This window comes from Protomyctophum parallelum (genome assembly GCF_964188405.1).
Source record: "Protomyctophum parallelum genome assembly, chromosome: 16".
NCBI classification, from domain to species: Eukaryota; Metazoa; Chordata; class Actinopteri; order Myctophiformes; family Myctophidae; genus Protomyctophum; species Protomyctophum parallelum.
The window spans coordinates 14,276,182-14,291,468 of NC_139711.1; the positions used below are offsets into that span (position 1 = coordinate 14,276,182).

General features: G+C 41.5%; 1 protein-coding gene and 1 long non-coding RNA gene across 2 annotated transcripts; one reads left to right on the plus strand and one right to left on the minus strand.

The window, feature by feature from the left end:
• Positions 1–663: 663 nt before the first annotated feature.
• On the plus strand, positions 664–7,047 carry thoc3 (THO complex 3). Its single transcript, XM_083785495.1, has 6 exons — positions 664–846; positions 2,921–3,077; positions 4,144–4,348; positions 4,859–5,020; positions 5,614–5,714; positions 6,544–7,047. The coding sequence occupies exons 1-6, from the start codon at positions 691–693 to the stop codon at positions 6,705–6,707; spliced, it is 945 nt and encodes a 314-aa protein (XP_083641621.1). The 5' UTR covers positions 664–690; the 3' UTR covers positions 6,708–7,047.
• Positions 7,048–7,257: 210 nt separating this feature from the next.
• Positions 7,258–8,135, minus strand: LOC310873174. Its single transcript, XR_014570466.1, has 2 exons — positions 7,447–8,135; positions 7,258–7,359 (listed from the first exon to the last, which is right to left on the minus strand). It is a non-coding gene; the product is annotated as an uncharacterized lncRNA (long non-coding RNA).
• Positions 8,136–15,287: the final 7,152 nt, after the last annotated feature.

Consider the following 15,287-nt stretch of genomic DNA (forward strand, 5'->3'; position numbering starts at 1 on the left):
ACAGAGTGCCCACATTTCCCTAGTGCCCACTATTCTCCACCCCAAAGCGCCCACTCTTCCCTATAGTTTTCCCAAATATATGGTGCCCATGCAGGTTTCTCTAGTGCCCACCTTATCCTGTATTCCAATTTCCGTTGCAATAAAAAATAAAAACTTCATAATTAGTAGGCTACTGATACAAACATGCCCTTGTTTAATGTGACTATGTGAGACGGTAGCCTACATTTGATTTGACAACAAACACCTGTATCGTAAGACAAGATGAAACCTAGCTCTGAAGAGCCATTATTATTTAGGTGTAGTGGTTCGCAAACTTTTCAGGCTGCGACCCCCACAAATAATCACATTTGAAATTATGAACTGGCGAAGTTCCCAGAATATTGTGAAAATGTCCAAAACTTGGCCAATGCATAGTTTGTTGATTAATTTGATGCATTGATGATTCATTTCATTTATTTGATTTTATAGATATTTCAAAAATGCCTTAAATTCAAATTGTCACTTTATTACTATCATCTCCAAATCAAATACGGTATGTGGGCACCCTCCTGGGGGTCTCGACCATAGGTCCCGAAGGGGGTCCCGACCCACAGGCTGAGAACCACTGCCTAAAGTACATGCATGCTTTGCGCGAGACCGCGAGTGCAAAGTGCAGTCAAGATGGCGGCCCAATCGCAGTATTATCAAGATATGCAAGAAAACTTCAGAAATAACAACAAAAGTAGGGAGTTCCCTGCGCATACAGCAAAGGTGCATTCAGTTGCGTGGAGTTGTGACGGCAGGAGACTCGCGTCGGGATCTTTTGACAAATCGGCTAGTGTTTTTGTTCTGGAAAAAGACCGCTTGGTGAGTTGTGTGTCACATCCATCGCGGCTAAATGCTATTAGCATTGTTTCAGTGAAATGAATGGATGGATGAATGGATTTCTGGCCACATAAATGACTCATAATTCATTCCACGAACTCCGTGCCCAGGCCAGCGTTAGCACGTTAGTTATGTTTCAGTTATGCTGTCCCAGCCAGGCAAATGCAATGTTGATGCCATCTCTAACATTTGTGTACTGTGTGTGTGGAAAGGACTAGCCCTGTAAACATGACCCTCGTATTCATACGAGGGTCATGACGTAACTTCACCCTGGTCTTTGCAGACGCTACATTTACAAATAATTAAAATATATAAACATTCAGATTTCAAATATAAAGTACTCACAAAGTGTCCCACGGGTGTTAGTTAGTAGCAGCGCCAGCGATTAGAATTTCTGCATCCCGCGTTGTTTAATAAAAAGCATTTTTATCCGAGGTGTTAGTTTTCCATTGGCTTTCAACTACGCGCCCCTATCGGTCGGGAGGAGGGTGGCACTCGGTGTGTTCGATATAGGTACGCTGACCGCCCTGCCAATACAGACTAATAGGCTAGTGCGCTCCCGGTGTGCAACTGTGGATTTCCCAAACGAACCCCGTTTGAAAAAAGTAGCCGGAGAGCTCGGACAAAAATGCTTTTTATTAAAGAACGCGGGACGCAGCAATTCTAATCGCTCGCGCTGCTACTAACTAACACCCGTGGGAAACTTTGTGAGTACTTTATATTTGAAATCTGAATGTTTAAATATACGGAAATCTTGTAAATGCAGCGGCTGCAAAAAACAGGGCAAAGTTACTGCATGACTGTCATGATAATTATCATGGCAGTCATGTTCCAGGGCTAGGAAAGGACAGTACCATATTAATTGCATGGTCCAGAGGCAGAGCATTAGCCAGTTCTTCTAAGGCTCTGGACCAGAGCTATAGTCCCATTACCCCATTATAGCCTAAAGACTCGAGTCTCGTATAGATGTATTTACGAGAGTCTAAATCTGCATCCTCATACCAGGGGGGCAGTCAGACAGATATTTTGTGAAGCCACCAAGGAAATCGGGATTTCCTGAAAGTTCATATAATGGCCTGTTGTGGCGCTGTCATTGGGCCCAAAAAAACAGTACATAAGGACGGGCTCCCCATAAGGATCCCAATAGAAATAAACCAACAAGCCTTTCTTGGATTCACCCTTTTAGCAGCAATCAATCAATCAAATGCATCACATCACATGATTGAATCAAGTCTACTTTATTGTTCTTTACATTGCTGTGTTGCAAGTGGTCATGCATCAAGAACTAAAGCCTCGAACCAGGGGTCTTACATGTTGTATGGTGTTTTAAAGATTTTTTTATTTCATAGATTCATAGACTTGTTTGACAGCACACTATCATGTTGGATTCATGTGAATAATTGTGAATGTGTGTTTTTAACAACCACCTCAAGTAAACCTGACCTTTCACTCTGTACTTAACATACATAGTCTGGATTTTCGGTGGTGGGGTGACCACCGAACTACAACATGACGTCGCGAGCCGCGGTGAAGAGCAAACCACCGCCACCGCTCCAGCCCTTCTCTCTGTTTTTACTCACCACCGCTCAACGTTATTTCAGCTCCGGTGATCAGCTCACCACCGGAGCGGTGGTCACTTCACCACCGAAAATCCAGACTATGAATAGGCCTTTAGCCTGCTCCTTTTTCTCTACACCAAACATCTTTATATGCTACCTATACCTAAAGACCCCCTGTAGTAACTCTGAGGACCCCCTTTCAAAGACCTCTGGTAGCAGCATTTGGACACTCACATGATAAGCAAAATGCTTTACTGTAACTCTTAGGCGTGATTCATACTCCTATTTTAGAGCCGAATAAAAGTCGGTTCGGCTCTGTAGAGCCTACAATGTGACGTCATCTGAGGTTTGGGGGGGCGGGTACCGTCCTAAAGTTGTCTCTTCAGTGCTACTGAAAGTTTCTGACGAGCCAAAATCATTTCGGCACAACAGCGGTATAATAGGAGTATGAATCGGCCCTTACTGAAATGGCCATTGCCTCTGATCGCTTTCTGCAGGTGAAAGAGAACAACTACAGAGGCCATAGTGACAGCGTGGATCAGCTGTGTTGGCATCCAACCAACCCAGATCTTTTTGTTACAGCATCAGGGGACAAGACCATACGGATATGGGACGTCCGCACCACAAAATGCATCGCCACTGTCAATACCAAAGGTGGGCAGTTATTACACATGTAATAACACATGTACACATGCTCATTGCTCTCGCCCCTCTTTAACTCTCATATTACTGTACTGTCCCAAACCAAAAATAAAAGATTAGCAATAAGCCACAAGAGGTTGCAGTTTACCTTGTATTTTATAATGGCTGAAAGGCGTACAAGTTCGACTGTCAGATATGATAAAATAGAGAAACTGAGACCACGTGGCTCTAAAACAGATGGTTTGAGATGGATGGGGAGCGCTTGTTTTCTTACAAGCCCCACCCAAAGCCCCTGAGTCACTTGCTGTCCCAGACGGGGCGAGGCTTAGAAGCCCCACACTGCCGGGGCTTGTAAGGAGAATCCTTACCTCGTTCAGCTACAGATATGCTGGATCACTCACCTGTGATTGATATTAACTGATAGGTATAGATCAGCGGTTCCCAAACCTTTTTGGCCACCCCCTGTTACCTCCTGACCTAGCTGCGCACCCACCACATGGAAATAAAAATTGCATAAGCTATATATATTTCCTATATAGGGGTGCAACCAGCCAATCGGAATCAAGGATTGGGACTACTACCCGTTTTAGAAATAACATTTTACTTTGGCCATCGATTTCTGTGAGCTTAAAGCCTGTTTTTTTGAGGGGAGCTAGCCCCTCCTATAAACAGCTATAGTGTAGATTCTGTCTGAACACAAACATTAAATGCCATTGACAATTAATGGAGAATTTGCGTCTAATGTGCCTGTGCAAATCGGCTGTCGGTGCAAACCCTTGGCCAATAAAGGGAACACTATTATTGGTGACGTAACTACGGTATGTTTCAAGGTTAATGTACGATAATAAGAGCGCCCCAAGTCACTTAGCACAGGTGTGATTATTATGAATAAAATGTAATCTGTACAGTAGATTATGTTCTGGACCTAATGGTCAAGATTAAATTTATCCCCCGAGCAAGCAGGAGGACTATTACCTCAATGGTAAAACTTTCAGCACTTAACCAGGTAACCAGGTCCAAATCTGGCTTAGAAAGGGAAAATTACATAGTGCTGCTTCTAAGTCATTTTGTTTTTCAGGTGAGAACATCAACATCTGTTGGAGTCCAGACGGTCAGACCATTGCCGTGGGCAACAAGGATGATGTGGTGACATTTATTGACGCCAAGACACACAGGTCCAGAGCTGAGGAGCAGTTCAAGTTTGAGGTGAATGAGATCTCCTGGAACAATGACAACAACATGTTCTTCCTCACCAATGGCAGCGGCTGTATAAACATTCTGAGGTATGTAAGCAAATTAAGAAAAGCCTTGTGTACAGTATTCACAAGTAAATAGTAAATACATAAAAAATGATGAATGATAATTATACTGACCATGCATCAGCAGTAAGTACACAACAATGAAAAGCAACAGGTTCTCGTGGGGCTCTAAGTTAGGGCTGCAGCTACTGATTATTATCGATTATTCTATCAATTACCTTTCTCATTTCATATCAATTACGTTCGAGAAGTCAACTGCAGAAAGGAGCTTCTTTCTTAATTGCTATCTCAAATTTTATTTATCCAGGGAAGCTTTTGTGAGCATGCATGCATACATGTTTTGTTAATCACTGCTTCCTAATGTTAGGTCTAAATAGTATCACTATTGTTTCATGTGGAAAGGTGTAAATGTTTAGATGTTTGTTGTTTAAGAGAGGACTCACCATTTTATAAAAATAATGTGTACGAGCCACCACCTGGCAGTGATTTGGCTGAACTCTTAATATTTGACACATTGGCATTATTGCCCACCAGTTACCCTGAACTGAAGCCTATTCAGTCAATCAACGCCCACCCGTCCAACTGCATCTGCATCAAGTTTGATCCCATGGGGAAGTACTTTGCCACGGGGAGCGCCGATGCACTTGTCAGCCTGTGGAACGTCGAGGAACTTGTGTGTGTCCGTTGCTTTTCAAGGTACTCTTTTGAAAGTGTGTGTTTCTGTATATGCAGTATACATGTCTTTTACTTCTGTATTTGTGTTTAAGTTGAGGGTGTATAATTCCAGCTAGTGCTGTAAGAATATATATTAATCATTGCCAGAATGTTAGCAGTCTTAACACTTTTAGAGCTGCGCCCTCCAGTGGCCTAATGGTACCTCTGCGCCATGCTTCACATCAACATCAAGCCCCACTTCGGTGCACAAAGACAAAACAGAAAGCACATTGTTGTCTAGCAGCTGGCGATGTTGTTTGTTTATCTTTAGCCAGAAACGGTACTATGTCGGCCACAATGAGATCAAAAATCACTATTCTCATCTGAACGCCAGCGGTGTTTAACTGATCTTATGATGATGTGATTTTGTGTATTTTTTTGGTTTGCGTTACATTTTTTTAATGTTTCAGCAATGCTGAGGTTGTGCTTTTCTACAGAAACCAACACTGCGATATTGATTGACCTAATAGTGCCGACTGTTTTTTCAAGCTGTACCATTTTAGAGATGTATGAAGACATCACTGATGCTGACATTGAATATTGACATTTTTGTCCCATTACATTTTTTGTTTCAGGTTGGACTGGCCAGTTAGGACACTGAGTTTCAGCCATGATGGGAAGATGCTGGCCTCGGCTTCAGAGGACCACTTTATAGACATAGCAGAGGTGGAAACGGGTCAGTCCCACACACAAATGCATAAAAAAGTGGGAACACCCTTCACTCTGCAAATAGTTGTTCACAGCCTCAGCTGAGGACCCCTTTTCCACATGGAATCCATGACATTGCTGGATGATAAATAGCAGCCATAGGTCACTGGATAATCATTCACACACCCTCCCTTACAGAGTTCTGTTCCCACGTTAGAAATGTATGTAGCGAGTGCAGTATGTAATACTTTTGCGAGACGCATCAAAGCATGCAAGACTAGGCATTTGGGCATGATAAAATATGTATTTGGGACAAACATAAATCCTCCATAGCACTCTTACTTTCACTGCTGTTGATGTATTTGTGTCTTTTTATGAAATGGTAATCCCTGCCGTTAACATCTTTGACGTCTTTTTGAGTTATTTATTGATTCAGAATTTTCTCGCTAAGATTTATTATCTGCTGTTTTCGCTACTACAGTACGTGTACACTCGTCTCCGTCCGACCGTCTCGCAAACCCACTCACTCATGTAGGTGGAGTGACGTCACCACAGCGGTTTGCATGAACGCACACAGACACTCATGTAGGTGGAGTGACGTTACCACAGCCGTTTGCATGCACGCACACAGACACTCAATGACACACAATGCTGACGATTTGTGACGCACTGACATCTACAGATTGAAATGTTCAACTACAGTATGTTGCACTGCTCCCCGCACCACTTGTGATGCAATAGATACAATTACACTACACGTTTTCTGCATTATTATGTGACTTAGGGTGAAGTTATTCAACAATTATTTATGTGTGAGTATTTCTTATCTTTGTAAAATGTTGTACGTATTTCCGTAGGAGAGAAGCTGTGGGAGGTGCAGTGTGACTCCCCAACGTTCACGGTTGCCTGGCACCCCAAGAAACCTCTGCTGGCATACGCCTGTGACGACAAGGAGGGCAAGTACGACAGCAACCGAGAGGCTGGCACCGTCAAACTGTTTGGACTGCCCAACGACTCCTGAGAGGCTGGCACCGTCAAACTGTTTGGACTTCCCAACGACTCCTGAGAGGCAACGAGGGCGTTTGAATTGGAGCAGCCCAATTAGTAGCAAGCTAGCAACACTCAATATTGACTACTTCAGCTTCCAAAACAAAAGAAGCTGCATTTTTTGTCGTTATATTGCAGAAGAAAAGGTTAAACTGAACAAGTTCTGTTGGCAGTGTTGAATGCCTGGCCCACAATTCAAATTACATGAAGAGGACAACAATATGTCCTTATATTCACACTGACCAAAATGTTTGTCAAACATTCCTGTGTTGTGCTTTTTATACCCCCCCCCCCCCCCCCCAAAAAAAAAGAAACTAGATGGGGTCTAATAATAATAGCATGGCTTCCGTGTGCGTTTTATGTGGCCAATCTATGATGTATGACTCCTTATCTGCGGACGGTTTCTACCCAATCTAACTGCCTTTGATTTCCATTTTGTGACATCATTGTGTCATTTAATAAAACTTTAATAAATATAGTTTTTAGATCGTTTTGAAATTTGTTTAGCTTTTATTTGTAACCTAGTAACCTAGACAGTTTTTTGGTATGTTATGCTATATGTATTTTTTTTTTAATAGATCTCAAACCTCTAAATGATCATGGATACACTGAGAACACTAGTTTACCTTAAATCAAATTGTGATTGCCACTGCCACCTCCATTCCAAGTGATATACTGATTTAATGTAAAGTCGTGTATGAATGGCTTTGGACGGAGTATGATTAGATGGCAGAGTCGGGCCTTGTTCTGCAGTAAATGCAAAAACATCACCAATGACATGTTTCCACCACCTGAGGGTGCTGGAGTCATATTCTCATTACAGCGATTTGTCTTATCCTCAAAAGAAAATTTGGCTCCCTGGTTTTATGTGCAGTTGAAAGCCAAACACAGTGCTGTAATATACGGTGTATATATATTTTTTGTAAAATATGGTTTTGAATTTTGATATTAAAAGGGATCTCTTCATAACTTGTGAGTCAAGTTTGTAGTTGAATCCATACTGAGGAGCTCGTTCAGCGTTTAAGCCCCAACACCCTCAAGAAAAATAAAATAATCAATGAACCAGCACTGTCTATTCCAGGCTAGCAAATGTCAGCCTTCACATTATCATCCACCATTGATTGCATGCGTAATGCATTTGGTTCATAGTTTGACTCGTCTTGACCTGTTGGAGGAAGGGTAACTTCTTGTCATATAATAATAATTAATAATAACATCACACTGCTGTATTAATAGTTCCCGATGCTCCTAATATTTAGGATGGGAATAAGCAAGGACAAATTTCACATGTGTAAATAATGGTACTGATTGGTACTGATATAAATACCACAAAGGAGTAGTAGACCTTATTTAACCCTAGAGCACTAAACTTAACTTTTGTCACACCCATCACCTGGTATATTTTACCTACATTTTAATATATTCCATAAAATATATTGAAGTACAGCAATACATGGCAAATCTTTCAAAATTCTATACGTTTAAAATGCAAATTACCCTGGATCTATTGTCTGTTTTGTGTGTTCTACTGCTTGAATGTGGGACAGAGGGAGCAGTTACAACCTTTACTAAGCCAGGCGCATCAAGACAGATGCTATAATGAAATTGTACTAATTTAATCGTTTTTTGCACAGTTGCCAGAGAGCCATATAAGGAACGTCTGCCTGTTCGGGAATTAAAGCTTCTGAAAACACAGTTAATGTTTCTTAGAAGGGTGGAATGCAGAAGCAGAGAAAACAGTTAGATTTAATTACCAGGGACAGAACCATGCCTGCCATTTGGGTGTGCCTGATAACAAACGCAGGCGACACCACCACATATACACACACACACACACACACACACACACATGCACCCAACCAGAAAATGAGACAAACATCAATTGCTTTGAGACTTGGACCGGTCCCTGGTGTTGACACTCAGTGAGCCTCCCTGGGACCCAGACGGGGAGACACGGGCACCGCCCTTCTTCCATCTTCCTCAGCTGCGACAGCCAGTAACGAGCACGGGACCCTCTCTCTCCATGCCCAGAAAACGTTGGCCTCAGGCTGGACTGGTGGCAGCTGGTCACCACTCCCTTCTCCTGGAGCCGAGACCAGCAGGGTCTGGGGGTGTATCACTTCCTACTCTGCATCCTGTACTCCTAGCAGGGATGTTACAAAAGGCTTCCCCTGTGGTCATCGCTTTAATTCCATTTAATTTACCTCACGCCCACATCCGAGCTGCACTAACACTACACTACACATAAGGACACAGGAAATAGGTCCTTGAATGGCATGCTTCTAATGGGAGCCCTGTGTTTTTCACAGCATGGAATTGGAAGTGGCATACGTTATCTTTGTTTACTTTTATTTTAGTTGCCTGTCAGTTAAATTAATGTTTTTCAAATAGATAAACAGATTTGGCACAATGCCGTTGACAAAATGTCAGTCAAAACGTGATCAGCATCGGATCCAAAAGTCTGACTGCCATCATTTGGTCTCTGGTGTTTATAAGTTACTTGTGAGAGTAGACATGTTGAAGTGTTTTGAGGTCTTTCTGTTTGTTTGTGTGCTCGTGTGCAAACTTTCACATAGGACATTCGGTTGGCCATAGCTCAGTGCTACTCAAGTTGTTACAGTGAAGATGGACAGGAAAGAGGGAGAGAGAGAAGGGGAGAAACATGCAGCTAGGTCGTCATGAACGGGACTCGAACACGTGACCCGCTGTCAGGCCAGAGCCTATGTGCCATGCGCCTGGACCACTAGGCCAGCGGGCGCCACAAATAAGGCACAGTTGAAAAGCAGGAGTTGAATTATTATTCTGGTGTCAGTGAGGTCAGATGTAGAGTTGCTGGCCGACTCCATATATAAATTCAGATCTAGTATGTCTAACCATGTATGGCTATCCAGGGTTTGATGAGGTCAGTGCCGATGCCCTAATACAGTGGCACTTACTTATACTTATTATACAATACTTATAAATGTATCTGCGACCCGCCATAAAAAAATAAAGAAAGTGATATGGCCGGATGTCAGCTGACTATGAACCAATTACTTATTTATTCACCTGTAATAATCTGTTCATTATGTTCTCTTCACATTTTGATAATGAAGACTAATTTTGTAACTTTTTTATTTATTTTTTGTAACAGTTCAGTTTAGTTTTATTTTGGTCATAGAATGAACATTACATGTATTCATTTCATCATATTTTTGTAGAGACCAAAAATGTTTAGGCTGAAGCCAATGGCTTCCCTTAGACATCAAGCAGACTTAAACTTAAACTTCACCATTAATCACAGTGTTTTTGTTTATTGAGTTTTGGCCTTATAGATGGTGTTTCCTTAATTTAGACTTAGACTAGACCTTTAGATTTAGACTAGTCGTGTGCTAGTCTGTTAGAAAATACATTTCTAATAGTTTAAAAATAATACTGACATTTTCAGCTTGCAGCCCTTGGACGTTTGGAATTTTGCTGAATTCTTAATGGTTAGAGACAGATGGTCCCAGTTTGTGCCCGGCTATCGCTATGTGTCCTTGAGCAAGACACTATCTTGCGCCACACCTTACCTATCCTTACTTATTTTACATTTTTTACAATTTAGAAAAACCTTTCAAAATAGTTCAAATAGCCGATCTATAAGCAACGTGTTGACGTAGATCGGCTATTTGAACTATTTTAAAATGCTTTTCAAAATTGTAAATAATCGCACTCGTGTGAAGTGAGGGGCGCTCTTATCATCATACATCATCACATTCCGGCCAATCACCTTTGGTGTCCTCACTTTTCTGTGCTCACTTTTTATCCTCACGTTCCGTGCTCAGCCAATGAAATCATCGTTATGGGGTACACACAAACACACAAACTGGGCATAGAAGGGGCTAGCGCCCCTCAAAAAATGGAAAATATTTGTAGGGATAAGGCGTAAGGAATGGTGCAAGATATAGGGCCATTAACCTCTAATTGCTCCCTCTCAAGCACTCATGACCATCTGAGCAGCATCACCTGGGTGGAGCTGAACGGTAACAAGACTACTAGCCCCGTTTCTGTTTTCCTCCCAGAATTTTCCCCAGTGAGGGGTGGGAGAGCCTGGACAGCAGACGGCTGGACTTTGAATTTCTCTAACTATAAACTTTCATGACAGCAGAACAGCCTAAGTACAAATATAATTTATGAAAAGCTACTACAGTGAAGTCTGTTCACAGAAGTTGTTGTAGGATATGTGGGGATTATCTGACGTACCATTTGAGGGGGCAAAACCTTACATATACTAAATAATACTAAATTGTTTATAGGTTCAATATAAGTCAAATAATATAGCCTTTCCACAGGAGTATCTTTTTATATTTTTCCAAAAAGAATACAAACAGCCAATAGCATATTACAAAGTTATCCCCCTCACTGGGGAAAATTCCGGGAGGAAAAACGGGCAAGCACCGGGGCGAGTAGTCCAGTATTCGATCTGAACCCCCCCCCCCCCCCCCCCCTGTGAATCAATTAGAAACTGACTTGCAGATTTGTTTGCATCGAGTTGTGTCCTGGTTGTGGTTGTCGACATGAGCGTGTCATCTCATCATTCTTGTTGTTGATTCCCATTGTTAGTTATCCAGCATCGCACTCTGTGGAGAACCCTGGGTCAATAACCATACATCTGACTGTCCTCGTACATCATGGGACAATGACTGTAATGTCATGTGTCATTTATCATATCTGACTCAAAAGTGACCTCGGTTATTTGTTCCATTGTCCCAGTCCCTTTATCTTGCCTATACAGATTACCATAAGTTGCTGATCATTTGTTCTGGTCTTTAGACGATAGCCTACATTTAGTCCTGGTTATTTTCTAACACTGTTGCTAAGCCACTGAAAACTGATTTACTCTAAGAAGTTGAATTCACCTATTTGGCACCTAAACAAATATAGCAAAATCATTGCCCGGCTTTTCACATACAAAAAGGTTGTCGTGCAAAGGTTATTCGTATAGTCTCTAATACTGTACATTGGTGAATAAACGTTTTACTAATTTTCAACCTGGTGTTCCAGCAGAGAGGGCAGGAATCAAGAGGGATTTACAGTATTTTACACTTAAGGTATAGGAATGTTCGTGGCACAGGACAAGAGTTCTTTTAAAGTTCAATTCCTTTGTAAAAAATCACCATGAGGGGCGAGCTCCAAAAGTGGTCTTTGGCATACTACTAAGTGATATACCGCATGCCGCTTTAAATTTTCTTTTTATGTTTATTTTATTTGGAAAAAGAAGTGTATTATAGAAAGCATTTCTCTCTGACATAGACAAGGTAGCAGCATGCACTTTCAAAGTGGTCTGCCACTTTGAAAACTTTGAAAAGAGGTATGCCACTTTGAAAAGCGGCATGCCGCTTTCAAAGTGGCAACGATCGTTTGATCGATGGAACGATTGTTCGATCGATGGAACGATCTCTGCGGATCACGCATCGTGATCATCGCCGTCACCTGGCTATGCACAGTCGAGCAACGTCATCCTCGACATCGATGGACTGCCATGAGAATGTATACATGTATAGCCTATTGATTTATTTATTTATTTATTAGAAGATTGATAGAGAGAGAGAGAGAGAATAATGAGTGAACATGTTGGCTGAGTAGTCAGTATCATCATTAATGTATATAGGAAGTGCAGCTTGTTTTAGAGAAAGGGAGAGAAGTCAATGTCATCAGGGAATATAGCCACTTTATCCAGAATGTTTCTATTTGGAGTAGTTGCTTAAAGTTATATTCAGTGATTTCACTTAATTCAAATATCACTTATTTTTTTGTTTTGTTGTGATAATCCTCCCTACTATAGAGTGTGCTGGCCATATAAGGAGTTCCTCCCTGTCCCCAGTTAACCCCTGGGGGTCAAAAAACCTTAGGTTTCGTTTTTGACTCTCTATCCTGATTGGACGAAAGGCTGGGTCCCACAGCCAAAAACGAAACCTAAGGTTTTCTGAGTGAAATCACTGAATATACCTTTAAGTCTGTCACCCGTTCTTACAGACCTGTGGATGGTCTCAATGACCATAATTTTCGTGTAGTGTTCTGCCATGGGTTGGGATTCCCGATCCGTACAGCGTGCTCAGCAAGTCTGTCTCTCAGTCTGCACTTGGTGCGTCCAATGTAAAAACAACCACATTCACGGTGTAATCCGTACACGACATAAGTATAATTACAACTTGCAAAGCTTCTGACCCGGTAGGTTTTTTTTTAATGGATGTATCAACAAAGCTGTTTGATTTGACTATCTTGGTTGGAGAAATAATTGCCTCTTCTAAAATTCCCCACTGGTCATATAGCCAGGTCTGATAGATACAAACTAAAAATACACAGAACAAGTGGGAACCACCAAGGACACTGCATGAAGACATTAAGATGATTAGATGACAGGTGCCGGAAACGAGCTTGCAACACAAATGGGGATTGTGTCTTGTCTTGTGTGGTCCTGATCAATTCATTTGCCTACTGATTGGCTCCTCTCCCAGCCCTGTCATGCAGACACTCAGAGATGTGCTTAGGCATGCTGAATGCTGATCAATCTATTGAGATGGTAATGATTTCAGACTCGTGTGTGTGTGTGTGTGTGTGTGTGTGTGTGTGTGTGTGTGTGTGTGTGTGTGTGTGTGTGCGCGCGCGCGTGTATGTATGTATAATGAGGGCCTGTGTGTGTGTGTGCGTGCGCATGATCATCAACCACAGAAATTCAACATTTCCTCACAGAAAGCAACATCCTGAGCAAATCACAAATTGGTATTGCACAACAGACCACATTTACACTGCAACACCCTAATCGACAACCAAAAAAACAAAAACAAAAACCAACTCTACTTCAAAAAAGCATTCGGTTCCAATTTGGCACGAAGGTTTTATGTACAGACAGAAAGCAGCATTGGGGGAAACCTATGACATCAAAAAATCTATGTACACTAAAAACAAATGCACAGTTATAATAGGCGAAAAGCACACTTTCCCCCCAAAGCAGAGGAGTTGCAGCCTGATTCCAACATCTATGAATTGAGAAATATCTCTCTCTTTCTCTCTCTCTCTCTCTCTCTCTCTCTCTCTCTCTCTCTCTCTCTCTCTCTCTCTCTCTCTCTCTCTCTCTCTCTCTCTATATATATATATAATACACATTTTGTTTATATTGTATTGTTCCACCTTTTGCTTTGGCAATGTAAATGTATGTTTTCTCATGCGTCATGCCAATAAAGCCCTTTGAATTGAATTGTGTAGTGTGCGTGTGTGCGTGCATGCGTGCGTGCGTGCATGCTAGACAGGGCCAATGTCTCCACAAGTTAGAAACCGACATTGCAAGGAAACTTTTTGTGGTCCTCACATTGGAATTGATTGTTTTTATCATTTAAAGTGATTTTAAGAGTTAGGCTTATGATAGGTAAAGATCTAGGTTGTTGGGGCTAGGGTTAAAATTAGACTCATGCCCTGATTTATACTTCGTTGCGTGCTGTGTGTGTGTGTGTGTGTGTGTGTGTGTGTGTGTGTGTGTGTGTGTGTGTGTGTGTGTGTGTGTGTGTGTGTGTGTGTGTGTGTGTGTGTGTGTGTGTGTGTGTGTGTGTGTGTGTGTTAATTTGCAGGTGCATGGATGTGCGGACGTGTGAATTGTGTGTGTATTACTATTAGGAAGGGGGGCAGATGCAGAGAGATAATCACATTCTCCTATCCATTTGCTCCAGTCAAAACGTATTAGTTTCTGAGTCTGTTAAAGGCCACTTCCGCTATTCTAGGTAATTGCTGAACTGAATTGATTGAAGGCTTTGTAATGGATGAGTCCTGAGTTTCGATAATGAGAATCTTAGATTCCCAGCATTCTCCATCCGATGGGTGTCATAAAACTTTTTTTTTAGGCGGTAGAAAGACAGAAAACAAAAAAGCATTGGTTTGTGCAAAATAGAACCAAAATACTTTTACTGATATAATTCTATACTGAACACACAATATTAACAAAGTGTTTGTTCAGAGCGCCCCCGCAATGCATTTTTACGTTTGGATACCATTATTTTCCAACAAGGATTGATAACTCCTATACAGGAAGTCCCCCGTTATACATCTCCCTTTACGAGGCTTAAAACAAACCCTGTTGTGTTGCTATTGTCACCAAATGTTGACCTATTTTTGCAGAATATTCACCTATTAGGACATAAACAGCATAAAGACGCTACCGTATGTGTGATTAATTTAGCATATCTTGAGATCATCAATATCCTTTCAGTATTTTTGATTAACTTACTAATGATTAAATAGGAAAAACCTAAGATCAAGCTCTATTTACTACACTTATTTAACTCCCTTATTTATTTCACAGATGCCCTCTATAATGCAATTATTGGCCAAGGGACTCATCTGTTCTCCAATGATTAAAATTATAGATTTCTCAAACCCACCCACCAACCAACCAACCAGCCAAGCTTATTTTCAAACCAAACCAAATCAAAGTTCCCCTCAGAGATTCAAAAATAGACCTCTTAGAAACGGCAGCACTAATCAGAAGGCACTGCTAATTTAGGTTTGGTCTGTAGATTGCATCCAAATGAGTTCAGCAGAT